This window comes from Mytilus californianus, unplaced genomic scaffold (genome assembly GCF_021869535.1).
Source record: "Mytilus californianus isolate M0D057914Y unplaced genomic scaffold, xbMytCali1.0.p SCAF_5, whole genome shotgun sequence".
NCBI classification, from domain to species: Eukaryota; Metazoa; Mollusca; class Bivalvia; order Mytilida; family Mytilidae; genus Mytilus; species Mytilus californianus.
This window is the reverse complement of record NW_026262701.1, coordinates 64,536,405-64,558,879: the sequence shown is the minus strand read 5'-3', so window position 1 is coordinate 64,558,879 and position 22,475 is coordinate 64,536,405. Positions and strand designations below refer to the sequence as shown.

Sequence of the window (22,475 nt, the reverse complement as noted above, 5' to 3'; positions counted from 1 at the left end):
CATTCTGTCTGTTTTTCCATTCATCCATCCCAAATCAGGTTAAAGTTTTTGGTAACAGTAGTTCAAGGTGAAGTTGTAGTCAAATGAACTAAAAACTTAGTACAAATGATCCGTATAATGTAGTCTTGTACATTGTAATTAGCATGTTAAGAATGAAAAAGAATTGCTTATGTCTTCCTTACAAAAGTACTGCCTTTGTGGTGTAATGGTTGGGTTGCTTCAGAACCCCTGCTCTGTCAACCCAAAGATTTGAAAATTGGTATTTGCTACTACTCTGCTAAACAGGGCATTAAGGAATAAAAGCAAAGACTGGTTGGCTTAGAGTCAATGTGTTGGGGTAGGGTAACATGTCTTCCTACAAACTGTTACAATGTGAGCTAGGATGTTAAAAATCTGGCACAATTGAGTGTTGTTTACTATTAGTACAAGCAGAGTCGGTATTCATATCTCATTATCACATCTCAACCTAAATATTCGTCTTACTTGCCACTGGACATTGAACAACCATTAATCCTTACAAAAAATTACATTTATCGGTGCACCCTTTCATTTGTTCTTTTTTATACCCCCACAAACAAAGTTTTGGGGGGTATTATAGGAATCACCCTGTCCTCCGTCTGTCCATATGTCTTGTAAGCACAACTCCTCCTTAACGAATGAACCGATACTGATGAAACTTTACACAGTTGCAGTACACAACCTGAGAATGTGCTTTAAGGAAAATAATCCTGGTCTGAAATATTTTAAGGGAGGTAATTGAACTTACCTAGTTTAATATTGCAATATGTGGCAATAGATCTCATAAGTAACTCCTTTTTAATGGCTTGATCAATATTGATGAAACTTTACACAGTTGCAGTACATAACCTGAGAATGTGCATAAAGGAAAAATTCCTGGTTCAAAATATTTCAAGGGAGATAATTGATATGTACTTAGTTTAATATTGCAATATGTGGCAACAGGTCTCGTAAGCATAACTCCTCCTTAACAGCTTGATAAATATTGATGAAACTTTACACAGTTGCAGTACACAACCTGAGAATGTGCATAAAGGAAAATAATCCTGGTCAGAAATATTTCCAGGGAGATAATTGAACTTACTTAATTTAACATTGCAATATGTTGCAACAGGTCTGGTAAGCTCACCTCTCCTTAATGGCTTGATCAATATTGATGAAACTTTTAACAGTTGCAGTACACAACCTGGGAATATGCATGAAGGAAAGTAATTCTGGTTGGAAATATTTTAAGGTCGATAATTGAACTAATTTAGTTTATTAAATAAGGGAAGTGGGGGTATCCTTTAGTGAGTTGACTCGCAGTTCTATGCAATACTTTCAGATTGCCAGATACTATCCACACTGGTCTATGTCCACTCTTATTTCATTCAGGTATACCATGGTATGATATTTAAAAATTTAGCTTTCATCGTTTTGACTTTTTCCATGGTTCTTTATAGTGTCAGCTATTTCAAAGGTGGGACATTAGTGTCATCCTGAAATGTTCCTGTTTGATAATTCTTTTTCCTCTTAGGCCAGATGGAAAATAGTTACGGTATATTGATAAATGCTATGATACAACTCTTGAATGTTAAGATGTGTAAGTTGCATCAATTTACAATACATCAGTTTTACTCAAGGTCTGAAATTACACTAAAAGGCAAACATTGTTGAAAATGGAACACTGTTGGAAATTTTACTTGAAAATCCTGTCCATTGAGCTATTTTGAACACCATTTTGGCAAATCCTGTGAGCCAGTTACAACTTCCACTTATGTTCTTATGTCAAGACTGCCAACCAAAATGGAAATCCCACAATTTATTTGGCTTCAAGTATGCAAATATTATATACAGGTGAGCGATTCAGGCTCTTGGGGGCTCTAGTTTTTCATTTTTGCCGATTATCTTGAAAACTATAATAGATAGGGAGAAACTTTAAAATGCAAAATTGATCAGCAAGACAAGTTCTACAAATAAGTCTGCATGGTCGAAATCGTCAGTCGACTCCTTATTAGAAGTATTGCCCTTTGATGAGGATTTTTACCAATTTTTGGCATTTTTGCCTTATATCTTAAAAATTATAATAGATAGATAGAAACTTAAATAAGCAAAAATGATCAGCAAGACAAGATCTACAATTAAGACAATTATGGAGGAAATTGTCTGACAACTCCTAATTGGAGTTATTGCCCTTTTATGATGATTGTTATCAATTTTTTGCGTTTTGCCTTATATGATAAAAATTATAATAGATAGATAAATACTCTAAATCACAAAAATGATCAGCAAGGCAAGATCTACTAACAAGTCATATTTTGCAGATATAGTTAGTAGACTGTCACTCTTTAAAGGAGTGGTTGCCCTAAAATGAGGATTTGTTTACCCTCTTTTGTGTTTTGAGCAAAAACTAAAGAAGATAGGGAGAAACTAAACAGACTAAATGATCAGCAATCCAAGATCAACAAAACAGAGATTTTTGTCATGAATTCTATTCTCGTCCACAAAGTTGGAGAGTGTCCTTTGTTGCATATGCACATAGACCAAGGTGAGCGACACAGGCTCATTAAAGCCTCTAGTTTTGTCTTATCTTTAACACTCAGGATGTGTTCTAGAATTAGTTTAAAGCGTTTTTTTAAAAGTTAGTTGAAGGAAATAGAATTTCCCCATGGAAATATTTTTGGGCATTACAGTTGGGCTTTGGGCTCCATCTTAATTTTATTGTCCAGCTCAATGCTTTTCATTATGGACTAGTTTGTTAGTTCTGGGCTCCACTGATAGGGCACCAAAGGAACCGGTGGAGCCAATATTATCACCACAAATTATAGCATTTTAAACAACAGCAGAAAACTTTAAATTTATTAGAGTTTCACCAAATTATCACTTTTCTCTGAATTCAGGTGGCGAAAAAGGGTGTACTGATTATATTTGAATTAGGATTGCAACACTTTTTTACGGTAATAATGATATTTGGAATGCAACATATTAAAATTGAAATGAATTTGGTGACACAAACCTGCAATTCTTCAGGATTTACCATGCTAGTCGAGTCCTGAGACAATAAGTAGATGCTGGAAATTTCAATATGATTATCAAGTTTCAGTATATCATTGTATTTTATATTTTATACAGGTAAAAGTGTTTTAACATAACTGATAATTGTTTACTGGTGATATTTGGTATGAAATTATTTCGTGACTTGTGATAACAGAAGTAATCATGTACTTGTTCTATAAGGGGGGAAAACTTCCATACATGCATATTTCTTAGTATACGGCAAATGCCTTTTCCAGAGCTTTCGCGCTTTGATTTATTTTTTTGCCATGGCATTGTCAGTTGTTTTTCAACTTTTGAGTATGACTATCCTTTTGGTATCTTCCGCCTCTCTTTTTGTTGTTTGATGTGATTGAGCTTTTTATTTTGCCATTTGATAAGGGTGACTTTCCGTTTTGAATTTTCCCTAATTGGAGTTAGGTATTTTTGTTATTTTACTTTTTATGAAAAGTCAATGATATGTGGTATCCAGTTGTACATGTATTAACATTCAGTTGTATTAACATTACCATATCTTTTATTGTCCCCGGCAAAACGCGTTGCGGGGGACAAGGAAATACTGGGCATCCGTTCATCCGGTCTTGTTAGCGCTCTCAGGTGTACAGTTCTTGCCAGATTTTTATGAAACTTATATCATAGGTTTATATCAGCAATGTCTTAGACGAGTTCAAAAATCAGTGCCGATCAATTATTTTTAAAAGAGTTATGCCCCTTGGAAACATTAGTTATATGGAAAATTGCATCGTTACCGCTCTCATGTGTACAATTTTTGTCAGATGTTTATGAAACTTATATCATAGGTTTATATTAGCAATGTCTTGGACGAGTTCGAAAATCATTTTTCCAATCAATTATTTTAAAAAGAGTTATGCCCCTTAGAAACATTAATTATGGAAAATTGCATCGTTAGCGCTTTCATGTGTACAATTCTTGCCAGATTTTTTTAAAACTTATATCATAGGTTTATATCAGCAATGTCTTAGAAGAGAACGAAAATCAGTGCCGATCTATTATTATACGACCGCAAAAATTAAAAATTTTTTGGTCGTATATTGGTATGACGTTGGCGTCGTCGTCGTCGTCGTCGTCGTCGTCGTCGTCGTCCGAAGACACATTGGTTTTCGCACTCTAACTTTAGTTTAAGTGAATGGATCTCCATGAAATTTCACCATAAGGTTCAATACCACGAAAGGAAGGTTGGGATTGATTTTAGGAATTAGGGGCCAAAAAGGGGCCAAAAATAAGCATTTTTGTAACTTTCAGACAATAACTTGTGTGTAAGTTTATGGATCTCTCTGACATTGTACCACAAGGTTCCATATCACAAAGGGAAGGCTGTAATTGATTTTGGGGGTAATTGCCTCAAAATTTTAGGAATTAGGGGCCAAAAAAGGGGCAAAAAACAAGCATTTTTCTAGTTTCATGACAATAACTTGTGTGTAAGTGTTTGGATATTTCTGAAATTGTACTACAAGGTTCCATATCACAAAGGGAAAGCTGGAATTGAGTTTGGGGGTAATTGACCGAAACGTTTAGGAAGTGGGGGCCAAAAAGGGGCCAAAAATGAGCATTTTTCTAGTTTCCAGACAATAACTTGTGTTCAAGTGTATTGATCTCTCTGAAATTGTACTGCAAGGTACCATACCACAAAGGGAAGGCTGGGATTGAGTTTGGGGGTGATGAATCATAAGGGGGTTCAAAAAATTTGGGGGGGGATTTTTTTTTTTTTTTTTTTTCTTTTTTTCCTTTTTTTTTTCTTTTAAAATTTTCCATTTTAAGTTGGTTATTTCTGATTTATATTTAAAAGCAAATAATAATGATATGGTAGGAGATACACACCAAACAGGATGTGTAAATTATTATATAATAAGTATTGTGCAATAGCAAGAAATTTTCAATTGCACAGTATTGCACAATAGCAAGAAATCTTCAATTGCACAGTATTGCGCAATAGCAAGAAATCTTCAATTGCACAGTATTGCGCAATAGCAAGAAATATCCAATAGCACAATATTGCGCAATAGCAAGAAATTGTCAATTGTACAGTATTGCGCAATAGCAAGAAATATTCAATTGCACAGTATTGTGCAAAAGAAGATACTTCGTATAAATTGCTTATTTCTTGATCAATTTCAATGGGGTTTTATTCTTGAATTCTTGGGGTTCTTTAATATGCTGAATCTAACCGTGTATTTAGATTTTTAATTTTGGGTCCTGTTTTTTAAATTGGTCTACATTAAGGTCCAAAGGGTCCAAAATTAAACTAAGTTTGATTTTAACAAAAATTGAATTCTTGGGGTTCTTTGATATGCTGAATCTAAACATGTGTTTAGATTTTTGATTATGGGCCCAGTTTTCAAGTTTGTCCAAGTTGGGTCCAAAATTAAACTTTGTTTGATTTCAACAAAAATTGAATATATGGGGTTCTTTGATATGCTGAATCTAAACATGTATTTAGATTTTAGATTTTTGGCCCAGTTTTCAAGTTGGTCCAAATTGGGGTCCAAAATTAAACTTTGTTTGATTTCAACAAAAATTGAATATATGGGGTTCTTTGATATGCTGAATCTTACCATGTATTTAGATTTTTTATTTGTGGGCCCGCTATCAAATTGGTTCATATTGAGGTCAAAAGGGTCCAAAATTAAACTTTGTTTGATTTCATCAAAAATTGAATTATTGGGGTTCTTTGATATGCCAAATCTAACCGTGTATTTAGATTTTTAATTTTGGGTCCTGTTTTTTAAATTGGTCTACATTAAGGTCCAAAGGGTCCAAAATTAAACTTAGTTTGATTTTAACAAAAATTGAATTTTTGGGGTTCTTTGATATGCTGAATCTAAACATGTGTTTAGATTTTTGATTATGGGACCAGTTTTCAAGTTGGTCCAAGTTGGGGCCCAAAATTTAACTTTGTTTGATTTCAACAAAAATTGAATATATGGGGTTCTTTGATATGCTGAATCTAAACATGTATTTAGATTTTTGGCCCCGTTTTCAAGTTGGTCCAAATTGGGGTCCAAAATTAAACTTTGTTTGATTTCAACAAAAATTGAATATATGGGGTTCTTTGATATGCTGAATCTTACCATGTATTTAGATTTTTTATTTGTGGGCCCGCTATCAAATTGGTTCATATTGAGGTCAAAAGGGTCCAAAATTAAACTTTGTTTGATTTCATGAAAAATTTAATTATTGGGGTTCTTTGATATGCCAAATCTAACCGTGTTTTTAGATTTTTAATTTTGGGTCCCGTTTTTTAAATTTGTCTACATTAAGGTCCAAAGGGTCCAAAATTAAACTTAGTTTGATTTTAACAAAATTTGAATTCTTCGGGTACTTTGATATGCTGAATCTAAACATGTGTTAAGATTTTTGATTATGGGACCAGTTTTCAAGTTTGTCCAAGTTGGGGTCCAAAATTAAACTTTGTTTGATTTCAACAAAAATTGAATATATGGGGTTCTTTGATATGCTGAATCTAACCATGTATTTTGGTTTTGGACATTGGACCATAATAGGTAAATTAAAAAAATTGAAGTTCTTAGACCACATTCTTTCTGTGTCAGAAACCTATGCTGTGTCAAATATTTAATCACAATCCAAATTCAGAGCTGTATCAAGCTTGAATGTTGTGTCCATACTTGCCCCAACTGTTCAGGGTTCGACCTCTGCGGTCGTATCAAGCTGCGCCAAGCGAAGCATTTTATTTTTAAAAGAGTTATGCCCTTAGAAATTTTGATTATATGGAAAATTGCATCGTTAGCTCTCTCGTGTGTACAATTCTTGCCAGAATTTTATAAAACTTATATCATAGGTTTATATCAGCAATGTCTTTGATGAGTTTGAAAATCAGTGCCGACCAATTATTTTAAAAAGAGTTATGCCCCTTGGAAATATTAATTATATGGAAAATTGCCTTATGAGCGCTCTTATGTGTACAATTCTTGCCAGATTTTTATAAAACTTATACTATAGGTAAATATTAGCAATATCTCGGACAAGTTATATAATGGTGGACGATCGACTTTTTTTAAAAGAGTTATGACCCTTGGAAATATTAAATTTATGGAAATGGCCTCGTTAGTGCTCTCACGGGTACAATTCTTGCCAGATTTTTATAAAACTTATACTATAGTTTAATATCAGCAATATCTCGGACAAGTTCTATAATGGTGGACGATCGACTTTTTTTAAAAGGGTTATGACCCTTGGAAATATTAAATTTATGGAAAAGATGCTTTTTATTTATAAATTGTTTTAAAGAACAACAAAAAAAGTGTTTTTTTTTTTAGTTATTGCCCCTGGATAGATAAAATATGTGCAACGAAGGGGGGGGGGGGGGGGGGGGGGGACATTGGAACTCTGTTCTTTTATCACTTTTGCCATTTAGGAGTCATAATCCTTGATAGATTTAAATACAAAAAACATTGTTTGCTATCAATTTGACAGCCTATTTCTTGTTACATATTATATTTCCACATTTTTTAATGTTCATTAAAGACTATTGTTAAAGGAACTTGCCTTTTGATCTATTTTGATTTTCACACACATAATGGCCATGCAATGATCTTCCCAGTAATTTGAAATAGCACTGATTTCCTTAAATTATAGCACCACATTTACAATACATACTGTAATTAAATCTATTTAGTTAACACCAGGGTAAATAATGTAGCACCAAGGTATCATGGTGCTTTAAGGCTTTGTGGAGAACACTGCCAAGTATGAAATTTTCATCACATTATTCTGAAGGAACTACGAATTGGAGCTTCCTGAAATAGATAGCATTTAATGAGTAAAAGGATAGGGACAATTATAATATAAGTGATAATATATGAACACATCAACCTTAAATTTGACAATCATAAGATCGTAAGAAATAAGTGTTTAAGCAATAACACAAGTATTCTTTAATTTTTTTATTAAATTATACCATAACTGTTATTTACAGAATTTTATCACACTTAAGCTTGTCTTCTGCAGGAACCAAAATGTTCTTCAGCATCAGTTGAACTTAAGCAGACATTGAGTGTTGTCTTTGACACATCCTCCTCAAAAGTTGGAAAACAAGGTTTGTTTTATGATATGTTTGACTTAATATTAGTTATTTTAGTATGAAGAATCTTCTTAACTTATATTACTAAAGAAAGTTGATCAGCAGCATATGTGATAAAATTAGGTTACTCAGACATTTTTTTCATAATTTTTAAGCTAGGTTTTTTTTTTTTTGTCAAAACTGGTTAAGATTATTAAAAACAGTACTTTAAAAAGTGTGTAAGTAAAAGGTTTTATAATCAAGAGAAATAATCCACTGATCTATAACTCCTATGATTCAAGAATTATTACAAGTGATTGACAAACCAATAAAAAGTATGCATTGGTATTACTTGACCTACTCGAAATGAACTCTAAGTCTGCTGTTGGATATATAAACACAATAGTCCTTAAATATGCTGAGGTTTGGCAAAGTATTATTTGGGGGCACCAGAGTCATATGATATTTTGACATGCCTCTCCCAATGTTGTTTCACTGGCCTGGGTGATAATACCATCAGGTAAATTGACAAATCCAACCCCTCCTCAGTATGTATTCAATGCATGGCTAAGAAATAATGAGATAGTTCAAAATTCTGACATGTAGGGTGCAAAGGGGGTGGATAAAATTTTGATGGTAATAATAATAAATATCTTATTTAAAAGAGGGTTACATCATTTAGTATGATACCTATCTCCCTTGGAGACACTCTTAATAAATTGAAATAAACTAGGTTTTTTGTTATAAATTAGGCCGTTAGTTTTCTCAATTGAATTGTTTCATATTTTTCATGTCAGGGCCTTTTATAGCCGACCATACAGTATGAGTTTTTATACGACCGCAAATTTATTTATAGTTTCACAATTGTATGATTTTTTTTGCTCTTCTCTACTTTGCCACTTTCCGTAAATCTAAATTTTCAAACATCTTGGCCTTTCAATTGAAATTTGCCTATATCATATCTATTTTTATACGACCTTTATTTGTGGTAGTATTATGTTATGGTGTCTGAAGACATTTTGGTTCGCAGACAATAACTTAAGTATAAGTTCATAGATCTCTATGAAATTTTAGCACAAGGTTCCATACCACTAAAGGATGGTTGGGATTGTTTTTGGGGCTATTGTCCTAGCGGTTTTGTAATAAGGGGCCAAAAAAGGTTAGTTTTACTGGTTCATAGAAAATAAATTGGTTCCCAGACAATAACTTTAGTATAAGTGTATGGATGTGTAAGAAATTTTATCACAAGGTTCCATACCACAATAGGAGGGTTGGAATTAATTTTGGGGGGTTATTGTTTTAGCTGTTTTGTAATTAGAGGCCAAAAACAATTATTTGTCTGGTTTTAAGACAATAACTTGAGTACAAGTGTATGGATCTCTATTAAATTTTAGCACAAGGTTCCATACCACAATAGGAAGGTTGGGATTTATTTTAGGGGTTATTGTCGTAGCTGTTTAGCAAAAGCTAAAGAAGATAGAGAGAAACTGTAAAAAGAAAACATGATCAGCAATTGATGATAGTGACTTCTAGGCGACTTCTTTAATTTGTTAGTAAAAATATTGATACAATGTTTATTTTATTGAATACATTTTAATTGTAGACTGGAGTTTTAAGAAGACATTAGGACAGCCTCTAGGTTCACAGTGTTCTATGGCCACACTTAGTAAAATATATGTTGATATAACATCTCAGCAGGTAATGTTGTTTTTTTATACAACCGCAAAAAATTTGTGTTCGTTTATTGCTTTCACGTCGTTGTCGTCCGAAGACATTTGGTTTCCGGAACAAAACTTTAATTTAAGTGTATGGATCTCTATGAAATTTAATCAAAAGGTTCAATACCACAAAAAGAAGGTTGGGATTGTTTTTGGGGGTGATGGTCCAAACCATTTAGGAATTAGGAGCCAAAAAGGGGCCCAAAACAAGCATTTTTCTAGTTTCAGGACATTAACTTGTGTATAAGTATTTTGATTGCTCTGAAATTGTACCACAAGGTTCAATACCACAAGTAGAAGGTTGGGATTCATTTTGGGGGTAAGGCCAAAATTAAAATTAAGTTTGTTTCCCCTTACCCGACCGACCCTCTAAAAATCCGCCGACTGAAATAATTTTATTCAAAAATCACGTTGTTGTTTTTTTTTTTTTTTCGTTTCGCTCAAAAGTTCCTTTTTTTAATTTTGTTTCCTTGAATGGTCCGTATTTTCAACATTCCGCGAAATCATTGTCGCCCGTGTGTTTGCAGCAAAGGGTAAACAACGCATGCAAGGATACTGAAATTGGAATGGAATAATGTTTTAATAAATGCATCCGAGCAATCTTAACTACTCTTCCATTCTAGCTACGCCTCCAATAACAAAATGCGTAGCGAGAATGGCCGAGTAGTTACGATTGCGCATCCGAGCTCACCCTTGAGCTTAAATGTTAGGCCTGGTGTTTCTGCCGTGTTTGTGGTTAATCCCTGAGTTCGCCTTTATCAGTGGTTGACTCAATAAGTTGTATATTTTGGCGTGCTATTTATGCTATTTTGTTTCATTTCGTATGTGATATTGGACCATACACTAATTGTCTTTGGATAAAATGGTAGTTGATTTTTTTCGAGCTCAGTATCATATTGTGTTGTGAAAAGTCGAGATGACTATACCAGCTAATGCTTTGATAAAAGTTCTTGTAAGTTCTTATGTCTTTTATAAGCTATAATGGGCTGATGATTAAATATGGTCACACATTCAGGGTTTTGTGAAATAAGATGCCAGTGTTTCATTATTATATTTTTAGTTTCTGTATAGATGGGTTGAATTTTGTTAACATTACTAGCGGTTGCTCCCATTTCGCTGGGCGATGTGTTAGCAAGTTTTCCCTTTCTGTATTTTGTGTTTGATAAAAAAAATCGTTGATTTCAGATATTTGATAGCCTCGTTTGAGCTTCTTACTGTTTTTTAAGATCAGTTTTGCTGCTTGTGTTTCTGAGATACCTCAATACTTCACCCTTGATAAATCCTTTCAATGAAAACACTTTTTGGGTGTGAGCAGTGTCTGTGCAGATATTGATATGTTTCAGTTGGTTTGATATTGGTTTTAATGTCTTGTATCATACTTTGCCTTCGTTAAAGAATCTTTCTCCTTTGTATAATTATGACAGTGTCTAAGAATATTGTTTCATTACAGGAAAATTCGTATGTGAACTTCAACTATCATTATCATTTTGTTTCTCTGTGTTGAAAGCGTTGTAAAATGTGTTCAAGAATTAACAAACATTGCAAGGTCTGCTAACTCAGCGAATACTGATCCGCACATAAACACGCCCAAGGTTTCATGGTAAAGTTTATTGTTAAAAATAAATTCATAGTTTTCTAGAATAAGCCTTAATAGGCGTAGTCATACTCGCTTGGATCACGGTTTGTGGCTTCTAGTATTTCCTTAAATGAAAAACTAGTGTACATATTTTTTGCATCGAATGTTACTAGGTAGCAGTCTCGTTAGGGTTTTATATTTTCAATTGAATTAATAAAACTATAAGAAAAATATAAAACCGTGTCTCAATTTATATGTGGTCTACTCTAAGTCACAAAGACATTGATATTTACAAACATTTTCTAGTCTGACAGGGCTCGACAATAACGCTTGTCCGATTGTCCGGTACCAGAGGGAAAAAGGGTCGGACAAGTAAAAACTATATCAAGCTTGTCCGAAGGGACAAGTAAAATTATTCTGCATAAAATAAATTTAATCCAACTTTGATGAAAACAAGACATGTTTACTTGCAATCGATAATTTAAAACTGGTTCTTTGTCAGGTACTTTTTAACAGGTAAAATGCATACTATTCTCGGAAACCAGTCTTACTGATCCGAATCAGCGATGCGCTTTGTAGATAAGGTAACTTTACAAGACAGTTCGTCACAAGCTCAGAAACGATTCGGCTCCAAGTTTAACATGTTTAATAGACAGTTTGGCACCATAGGAGACATATTTAATAGACATGATTAATAGACAGTTTGGCAACGCAGGAGACATTTCGGGACCAAGACAAATCAGTACCTCATTTTCCTACCTTATTCTGTTGCTTTATAATAAATAACATACCGGTAATTTTTTTAACAAAAATATTTTTTAGATAAAAATGAAAAATTATTTACCATTAAATTCACAAAATCATATTTGATCATATGTAGAAAAAAAAAACAATACTTGCAATACGGTGACCTATAGTTGTTAATTTCTGTGTCATTTGGTCTCTTGCAGAGAGTTGTCTCATTGGCAATCATACCTCATCTTTTTTTTATTTATTGCATTTGAATAAACTTTTTTCAACTTTAAAAAACCAGGATACAAATCCAATGAGTGTACATTGACAGCCCTATCAGATGGTGCCTTATGTGCAGAATCTGATGAGACTTTGGCATTGAGGAACTACAAGTAGAACCTAAGTTCTGTGACATGACTAGATTCAGTTAATTGTATTCGACTCATATTTTTGAATAGTATTTCAAAAGATATAAATCAAATTCTGTTCTATTGTTTTAATTCTTTTTGTTCCTTGAATCAACTTAAAATGCAAAAAAGGTTATTATTAAGATTTTTTTGGACAAGTTACAATTTCATTCGGACAAGTAAGTTTTGGTATGTACTTGTCCTACTGGACAAGTTGAAAAAAAAGTTATTGTAGAGGCCTGTCTGAAATTGTAAGGTCTTCTAGTCATGCATATTACGTTTTATCACATATTTGTTACGAATACGTTGGGTTTTGCATATGTAATAACCTCAAAATTGCCCGGGGCAAAAAAGAGGTTATTGGTTATTGTGCCCTGATTCCAAATGACGTGACGTCATTGCGTCCTTAACGACAATGGCGAACAATAACGTTACTCGTTTCATCGCAGTGGAGGAAAGCGATACGGCAGACTTTGTAGAGCAAATGTGCCCTGATTCCGAAATAAGTGGAAATGTGACAATAAATTTCTATAGTGTAAATGATAAAAACTAAATTTAAAAATGTGATAAAACTTTTGTGATAAAATTTTTAAGATTTTACCTGTTATATTTCATTAAATTGTTATAATTGAACTTTTTTCTCTTTTCTGCAGAACTTAAATATGTGATAAATAGATTATAACATGTCTTTTCCATATTGGCCCTGGTATCATCCCTCGACCCATATCGGCCCTCGGCTAAAGCCTCGAGGCCGATATGGGAGTCTCGGGATGATACCAGGGCCAATATGGAAAAGGGCATGTTATAATCTATACATACAGTATGTTGTTTTAGTATCAATAAAGTTCAATTTGTTGTTTTTCTGTGTTTTCCTGTGTGTTAGATATATTTCAGGGATTTTTTCTAAAAAAAAAAAAAAAAAAGCCTACCTACCTACCCACTTCCAAAATGGTGGGTAGGGTAAGGGGAAACAAAGATATTTTTAATTGCGGCCTAATTGCCCAAACCGTTCAGGTATTAGGGGCCAAAAAGGGGCCCAAACAAGCATTTTTCTAGTTTTCAGACAATAACTTGTGTTTAAGTGTATTGATGTCTCTTAAATTGTACCACATTTTACAAAAAGAAAATTTCTTCAAATATTATTATTGGGAGGGGGATAAATTTTTTTCCCTCAAGATTTAAGAAATTATCAATGTTCCAAAAAAAAATTGGGGGTCACAATTTATTTTGCTTATTCTTTGTATATAGTCAACAGATTTACTAAGTAGTGCGCAACAGCACAGTGGATTGCACAACAGCAAGAAATCTTCAATTGAATATAAATTCAAATCATATAACCAATTTCAAGTTCTTTGACTACATTTATTCTGTGTCAGAAACCTAAAATGTGTCAAATATTTAATTACAATCCAAATTCAGACCTGTATCAAGCTTGAATGTTTTGTCCATTTTTGCCCCAACTGTTCAGGGTTGGACCTCTGCGGTCGTATCCAGCTGCGCTCGGCGAAGCACATTTTTATGCCCCCGCCATAGCGGAGGGGGCATTAAGTTTTACCATTGTCCGTCTGTACATCCAAAAATTGGTTTCCGTTCTCTAGCTTGAGTTTGCCTCAACCAAATGTTATGAAACTTATACACAATGCTTATTACCACCAAATACAGATCAAGTTTGAATTTTGGTAGTGTCACTCTAAACAGTTCTAGAGTAATGCCCCTTTATAAATGGAAAAATTACAAAATTTTAGTTTCCGTTCTCTAACTTAAGTTTGCCTCAACCAAATGTTATGAAACTTATACACAATGCTAATTACCACAAAACACCAATCAAGTTTGAATTTTGATGTTGTCACTTTAACCGTTCCTTTATAAATGGAAAAATTGCAAAATTTTTAGTTTCCGTTCTGTAACTTAAGTTTGCCTCAACCAAATGTTATGGAACTTATACACAATGCATATTACCACAAAATACAGATCAAGATTGAATTTTGGTAGCGTCACTCTAACCGTTCTAGAGTTATGCCCCTTCAAAAATGGAAAAATTGCTGAATTTTTAGTTTCCGTTCTCTTAAGTTTGCCTCAACCAAATTTCATGAAACATATACACAATGCTTATTACCACAAAATAAAGATCAAGTTTGAATTTTGGTGGGGTCACTTCAACCATTCTCGTGTTGTGCCCCTTTATAAATGGAAAAAAATGCAAAATTTTTAGTTTCTGTTCTCTAACTTAAGTTGCCTCAACCAAATGTTATGAAACCTATACACAATACTTATAACCTTAAAACTCAGTTCAAGTACAAATTTGGGTAGCGTCACTTTAATCCTTCTTGAGTTATGTCCCTTTATAATGTTGTATGCAAGCGGGGGCATTATCTGTGTCCATGGGGACACATTCTCCATTTATTTTTACTGGAAATGGATTGTTTAAAATTAAACAGTAATATCAATATATCTTTTTATGTCCCTGCAGCTAGGCGAAGGGGGCATTAAGTGTTACTCTTGATACTCTTAATCTTTCAGCCTGTCCGTCCTTCCGTAAATCCTTTCGTCCATAAAATTTTCGTTTCTGCACTCTTAAGTTTGTCTCATGCAAATTTTATGAAACTCAAACACAATGCTAAGATCCAAAACTTGCATGATAGATCTTGTTTTCTCACTGCAACCACAACACACTACTTAATTTGGGACTTCTTAATTGGACCATCATATTATGAATATTTTGTTTTAATGAAATAACTTTTATGTATTAGGTAAATAACAACCTTTACGATATCATAATGCATAAAAATAACCAGAGGACAAACAGTGGGATCCTCACTTAACTACTATTAAGGTCATAAAATCTTAGTTTACGAAATAAACAAGTAAAACTAACAAAGAGATAAGAAGTAGAAGAACCAAAACATTATATAAGAACTGAGAAATTCACTGGACACAACAGAACTTATCAGAAAACTTATTACATAAGAAATAAAAACAAAACAGTGAAAATATGAAAATAACGCACAGCACAAAAAACCTAAGACTAGAACAATAGAACTCTTTAAAAACTAGCAATCACATCAAGTGCTCTCAAAAAGTATTTTCACATATTATAAGCAAGCTTGAGCAGAGGCATTTGTGTCCTCAGACACATTCTTCTTTTATTTTTCACTACTTGGATAAATATCATAAAAGAAGAAAAAAGACCCCAGAATTACCCATCATCAACAAAAACAACAGGTTTTATTTTGCCACAGCATTAAGGACATTGAAGCATGAAAATGGATTGAAGGAAGAAAGCTCTCTTTTGATTTAAACTAAGGCAATTTTTCAAATATCGCCCACTAATTCAAGTATGTCTGGATGGTTTCTTTAAAACTCTAATTATTGTTGAAATTGATAAAAGGAAGCTCCCTTTCTATTTTTAACTGGGTTTTTTGATGGAAAAAGCAGTTATTAAATTGGTGAGTGGGTGGCTGCCAACAGTTTCCATGCAAAAACTTATGAACCCTTCAACCAATATTTTTCAAATTTTAATATGTTGATACTAATGACTGATTGGAGGTCAAGTTCAATATTTATGATTTTCACTTTTTCCGTTCATGAGTAATGGTCCTTGATATATTTGAAACTGATACTTTATGTCGTTTCCGTTCAATAACTTATGAAAACTTCTACCAATGGTTTTCAGGTTATAATATGTTGTTACTGATGACAAAATGGAGGTGAAGTTCAATATCAACGATTTTCACTTTTATGGTTCTTGATAGATTAAAAAATGGCACTTTATGTCATTTCCATGCAATTACTTATGAACTGTTCAACCAAATTTTGATATGCTGTATACTGATAACAAAATGGCGGTCAAATTTGATATTAACGATTCTCTTTTTTGCTGTTCAGGAGTTTGGTCCTAGATAGATTGGAAATTAGCACTTTATGTCGTTTCCGTGCAATTACTTATGAACTGTTCAGCCAATGCTCTCAAAATTTTTATATGCTATTTCTTATGACAAAATGGTGGTCAATTTTGATATTTATGATTTTTGCGGTCAGGTCTTTTATAGATTCGAAAAGCGATAGAATGTTGCAGGTTAAAAAGCCTGAAAGCGCCTTTCAAAATACAGACAGTTTGCTCTCAATTTGACAGCTACTTCCTTGTTTTTATAGGACCTCAAAAATTTTTTGGGGATCGTATAATGGTATGATGTCGTCGTCATCATCCGAAGACACATTTGGTTTCCGCACAATAATTTTAGTTTAAGTGAATGGATCTCTATGAAATTTTTAAAGAAGGTTCAATACCATAATAGGGAGGTTGGAATTGATTTTGGGGATGATGGTCTCAACCGTTTAGGGATTAGGGGCTCAAAAGGGGCCCAAAACAAGCATTTTTAACCGGATTTTCGAAGGAAATATCGGTTATTAAAATGGTGATGTACGGCGGGCGGCTGGGCGGTTCTACAGGCGGCTGCCAAACAGTGTCAGCACAATAACATAAAAACACTTTAACAAATTTTTTCAAATTTAAATATGTTGTTTCCTGGGACTTAATGAAGGTCTAGTTCAATTTTCAAGATTTTAGTATATCTCCTTTGTGAGTTATCGCCATTTAATATCCAAAAGTAGAATTTTAAACTATCTTACTCTTGTTATCATGTTATGATTTGTCTTATCTCAGAATAAAAATTGGAGTGACAGTTTAAATTTGAAAATTATCTATTTCCTAAGTGGTAATGATTATAAGCTATATCATTAGACATTTTGAAGATTATTACATTATTAATTATGTTAGAGTACCATGTTAAACAACCATAGTTCTGTTCAATTAGATATTAGAAATATTTTAGCATATGATAATGATTTATTTTCATTATTAATTAGATCTTGGAAATATCTTAGTATATGATAATCATTGGAGTGACAGATTTATTTGAAAATTTTCTGTTTTCTGATAAGATCTGTAGGACTGTATATATAAAGTTTGAAACTTACTAGTAGGACTGTATAAATGAGGTTTGGAATTTACTGTTCATTATTAGACATTTTGTAGATAATTAAGTGTCCGTTAATCATATATATTCTTACCCCTACCCCCCTTCAATTTGATAATGTGCTTTTATCTTGTAAACTGTCGAGATCCCTACTCCTAAACCACAAATATTCTTGTATGGGACAATAAAACAAATCAAATGAAATATTGGGATAGTCCTTGGGTTCACACCAAGGGTCCGGAAACGGTCATATTTGCCAGTCATGTCCTAAGATGAAACTATTTGTCCTAAACGAGTAATTGGGATTTAGGACAAATTTTATTTTTTTACAGAAGTAATTTCGGTCATTTCTTTGACTCAATGTTTGAAATCGGATTTCTAAATCGCCATTTTGCACTTGTGATCACTTGTTTTTGTTTATAATCCCTTTCCTGTAATAAAACTGCCACTACAGAAGTTTGATAAACCTGAGGGCCCTCCTAATATCTATATCAATGCCTCCGGGAAACATTGGCTAATGATCGCTAATCACTTTTTACCTGTGGTTTTAATTCACACCTGACAGTGATCACAAGCTCAGAATAATATCTTTAAACATTAAAGTTCCCTGACAAGTATATTCATTATTTATTTACTTTTCATCAAAGACAGTCATCAATTCTGATTTAAAAATTAAATCTAAATTTACGTAGAAAAAAGTATTTTTCATGAGTAACACATGTGCTTTATTTACTATGTTATACGCATGCGTGAAATTGTCTTCAGCAAATTTAATATTTAATCATAAAATACAAATTGATTTCATGCTAAATTAAACATGTGCAACTATTATCTGTTATATTCAAACACTTTTAAAGGTAATAAAATAAAAAAGCCATAAAAAGCCTGGGGTCACCCTCACCTTTTTCCTATTTAAGAACTTGTAAACGGTTGAGATCCCCCACCCCTAAACCATATATATTCTTGTATGGGACAATAAAACAAATCAAATGTAATATAGGGGAAGTCCATTGGGGTAACCCCCACCCCCTTCTTTTTGATAGCTTGTAAACGGTCAAGATTCCCACATAGAAACCATATATATTCTTGTATGGGACAATATATCAAATCAAATGAAATATAGATGAAGTCCACGGGGGTAAATCCCAACCCCTTCTTTATGAAAACTTGTAAACGGTTGAGATCCCCACCCCTAAACCATATATATTCTTGTATGGGACAATAAAACAAATCAAATGATATTTAACGGAAGTCCACGGTGGTAAACCCCACCCCCTTCTTTTTGAAAACTTGTAAACGGTTGAGATCTTCACCCCTAAACCATATACAGTACTTGCAACCTTACGCGTTACTGTTTTAGCGATCAATCAGCGGTCACCGATCAGTCACCGATCAGTCAAGTTCGCGTCACCAATCCGTCAGACTTATAGTAAAAGTTTTTGACTGATCGGACGGATCAGACGGATAGGACCGATCGACCTTTCTGAGGGGTTGAACTCTACTACGTCACATGATAATCTAATACAAATTAAGAAATCTTAGTTTCGTTTCATTTAATTAAAATGGCGACATGGAAAATACGAAACATTCAAGTACAAATGATCAACATCTTTTTTTATTAATTATTTAGCACAGTTTTAAGAATTTAAAAAGAAAAGAAATATGCATATAAAACTAAATTTAAATATTACTATTAAAGAATGGCCATTTTCATTTTAATTTAGGTTATATTTTTTCAAACCCGGACATTTCTAAAACTATGTTGATAGCGATTTTCAGTGATTTTATTATTTTCTTGAAATGATCATTTATTGCAAATTTCGATGTATTATTTTTAATCATTTTTAAGTATTTTATTCTTATAATCTTAAAATTCTTTAAACAAACTTATCTCGAGGCCATTAAAATAACAAATCACAAATGAAAATAAAAATGCTGCAAATTCTCTTAAAAATAAAAAAAATATTGGTAATTCTAAACAACGAGAACAACATTATAGTATATTTTTTCTGATAGTCTTTTAACTAAATAAAAAATAATCAATCCTTAGCTATAAAAAGTACAAAAATCCAATGACGGTCAATAATTTCCATTCAAATAAAGGAATTATTGCATTCTATTTCAACAAAAACAAAAGTTTATGCATATCTATCCTTCTTTATTCACATTTTATTAAAAATTTCTTATCTAAAGGCATTTATAATGACTGATAGCAATTGCATTGCACTATTTCTGATATAAAAGAAGAAATATTTGTGTATTTTTATGCAATGCGAATATTAAATTTAGTATCTGATCCCTTCAATTCAACATATTTTATGAAATGCAACCAATCCTGATGTACAAAAAGTACTGAAATCAAATTGTGATTCATTATTTCTATCAAAATGAAGATATTATTGCATTCATTTTCAACACCAACAAAAGTTTAAGCCTTATTCTACTTACAATATTAAAATTCTTATAAAAGAAATAATCTTGAAGCCTTTGAAATAACTAGTTACAAATAACATTGCATTATTTTTTAACAAAACAAGAGAAATTGGTAATTTTAAACAATGTGAACAACATTTAAGGATATGTTCTATGATTTTCTTTTACTTTTATGAAAAACAACCAATACTAAACTATGAAAAGTACAAACATCTAATGACAGTCAATAATTTTCATTCAAATAAAGAAATTATTGCATTCTTGTTCAACAAAAACAAAAGTTTATGCTCATTTATTCACATTTAATTAAAAAATACTTATATAAAGGCATTTATAATGACTGATAGCAATTGACGTTGCATTATTTCTGATATAAAAGAAGAAATATTTGTATTTTTAAGCAATGCGAACATTACATTTAGAATCTTTTCCCTTAAATTCAACATATTTTATGAAAAGCAACAAATTCTGAACCATAAAAAGTACAAAAAGCCATAGGCGTTCAATAATTTCCATTAAAAAAGAGACATTATTGCATTCGTATTCAACACAAAACAAAAGTTAAAGTATTAATCTCCTTACATTATCAAAATTCTTACAAAAAAAATCTTATTGGAGGACTTTGAAATAACAAGTTACAAATAACATTGCAATATTTTTTATCAAAAGAAGAAAAATTGGTAATTCTAATCAATGTGAACAACATTTTAGTATAATTTTCTCAGATATTATTTTGATTTTATAAAAAACAACCAATCCTAAACCATAAAAAGTACATAAAGTCATAGGTAGTCAATAATTTAAATTGAAATAGAGGAATTTTGAATTTTTATCAAACAAAAACAAAAGTTTATGTATATTTATCAGTAAATTATTCACATCTTTTACAAAAGAACTTATCTGAATGCATTAGTTATGACTGATTGCAATTGACGTTGAATTATTTCTGATACAAAAGTAGACATATTTATATTTTCAAGCAACACAAACTAAAATTTAGTATCTTTTCCCTGATATTCAGAATATTTTATGAAAAACAACCAATCCTGATGTACAAAAAGAACCAAAATCAAATGATGGTTCATAATTTCTATCAAAATTAAGAAATTATTGCTTTCTTATTTAACAAAAACAAAAGTCTATGCATATTTATCCTTCAATTATTCATATCTTTTACAAAAGAACTTATCTGAATGCATTAGTTATGACTGATTGCAATTGACGTTGAATTATTTCTGATACAAAAGAAGACATATTTATATTTTCAAGCAACACGAACTAAAATTTAGAACCTTTCCCTGAAATTCAGCCTATTTTATGAAAAACAACCAATCCTGATGTACAAAAAGAACCAAAATCAAATGATGGTTCATAATTTCTATCAAAATTAAGAAATTATTGCTTTCTTATCTAACAAAAACAAAAGTTTATGCATATTTATCCTTCAATTATTCATATCTTATATAAAAGTACTTATCTGAATGCATTACTTATGACTGATTGCAATTGACGTTGAATTATTTTTGATATAAAAGAAGAAATATTTGCATATTGAAGCATACTAACAGAAATTTAGTATCTTTTCCCTTGAAATTCAGCCTATTTTATGAAAAACAACCAATCCTGATGTATTAAAAGAACCAAAATCAAATGACGGTTCATAATTTCTATCAAAATAAAGAAATTATTGCATTCTTATCTAACAAAAACAAAAGTTTATGTATATATTCTTCAATGATTCACATTTTATACAAAATTACTTATCTAAAGGCATTTATAATGACTGATTGCAATTGACGTTGCATTTTTTCTGATATAAAAGAAGAAATATTTGCATTTTTAAGCAACGCGAACAAAAATTTAGTATCTTTTCCTTGAAATTCAGCATATTTTATGAAAAACAACCAATCATGATGTACAAGAAGTACCTAAATCAAATGACGGTTTATAATTTCTGTCAAAATAAAGAAATTATTGCATTCGTATTCAACACAAAACAAAAGTTTAAGAATTATTCTCCTTACATTATCAAAATTCTCACAAAAAAAACAAAATCTTATTGGAGGACTTTGAAATAACTAGTTACAAATAACATTGCATATTTTTTATCAAAAGAAGAAAAGAAAAATTGGTAATTTTAATCAATGCAAACAACATTTAAGTCTATTTTCTCAGATATTATTTTGATTTTATAAAAAACAACCAATCCTGAACCATAAAAAGTACAAAAAGCCATAGGTCAATAATTTCCATTAAAAAAGAGAAATAATTGAATTCTTATTTAACAAAAACAAAAGTTTATGTATATTTATCCTTAAATTATTCATATCTTATACAAAAGTACTTAATATCTGAATGCATTAACTTTGACTGATTGCAAATGAAATTGCATTATTTCTGATATAAAAGAAGAAATATTTGCATATTTAAGCAACGCGAACAAAAATTTAGTATCTTTTCCCTGAAATTCAGCCTATTTTATGAAAAACAACCAATCCTGATGTACAAAATGTACCGAAATCAAATGACAGTTCATAATTTCTA

General features: G+C 31.9%; 3 protein-coding genes and 1 long non-coding RNA gene across 10 annotated transcripts in view; 2 read left to right on the top strand and 2 right to left on the bottom strand.

The window, feature by feature from the left end:
- Positions 1-22,475, top strand: part of LOC127701233 (importin-4-like) — a 997,117-nt gene that overhangs the window by 739,905 nt on the left and 234,737 nt on the right. The window lies entirely within an intron of this gene.
- Positions 1-22,475, top strand: part of LOC127701235 (GPI transamidase component PIG-T-like) — a 242,162-nt gene that overhangs the window by 47,909 nt on the left and 171,778 nt on the right. Inside the window, exons 5-6 of the mRNA XM_052205060.1 lie at positions 8,038-8,125; positions 9,693-9,787. Coding sequence (XP_052061020.1) covers positions 8,038-8,125; positions 9,693-9,787 — 183 coding nt within the window. The remainder of the gene's footprint in view (positions 1-8,037; positions 8,126-9,692; positions 9,788-22,475) is intronic.
- Positions 1-22,475, bottom strand: part of LOC127701252 (uncharacterized) — a 239,064-nt gene that overhangs the window by 98,063 nt on the left and 118,526 nt on the right. The gene's annotated exons all lie outside the window — the stretch shown is intronic.
- LOC127701240 (zinc finger CCCH domain-containing protein 13-like) overlaps positions 1-22,475 on the bottom strand; it is a 406,889-nt gene that overhangs the window by 318,653 nt on the left and 65,761 nt on the right. The window lies entirely within an intron of this gene.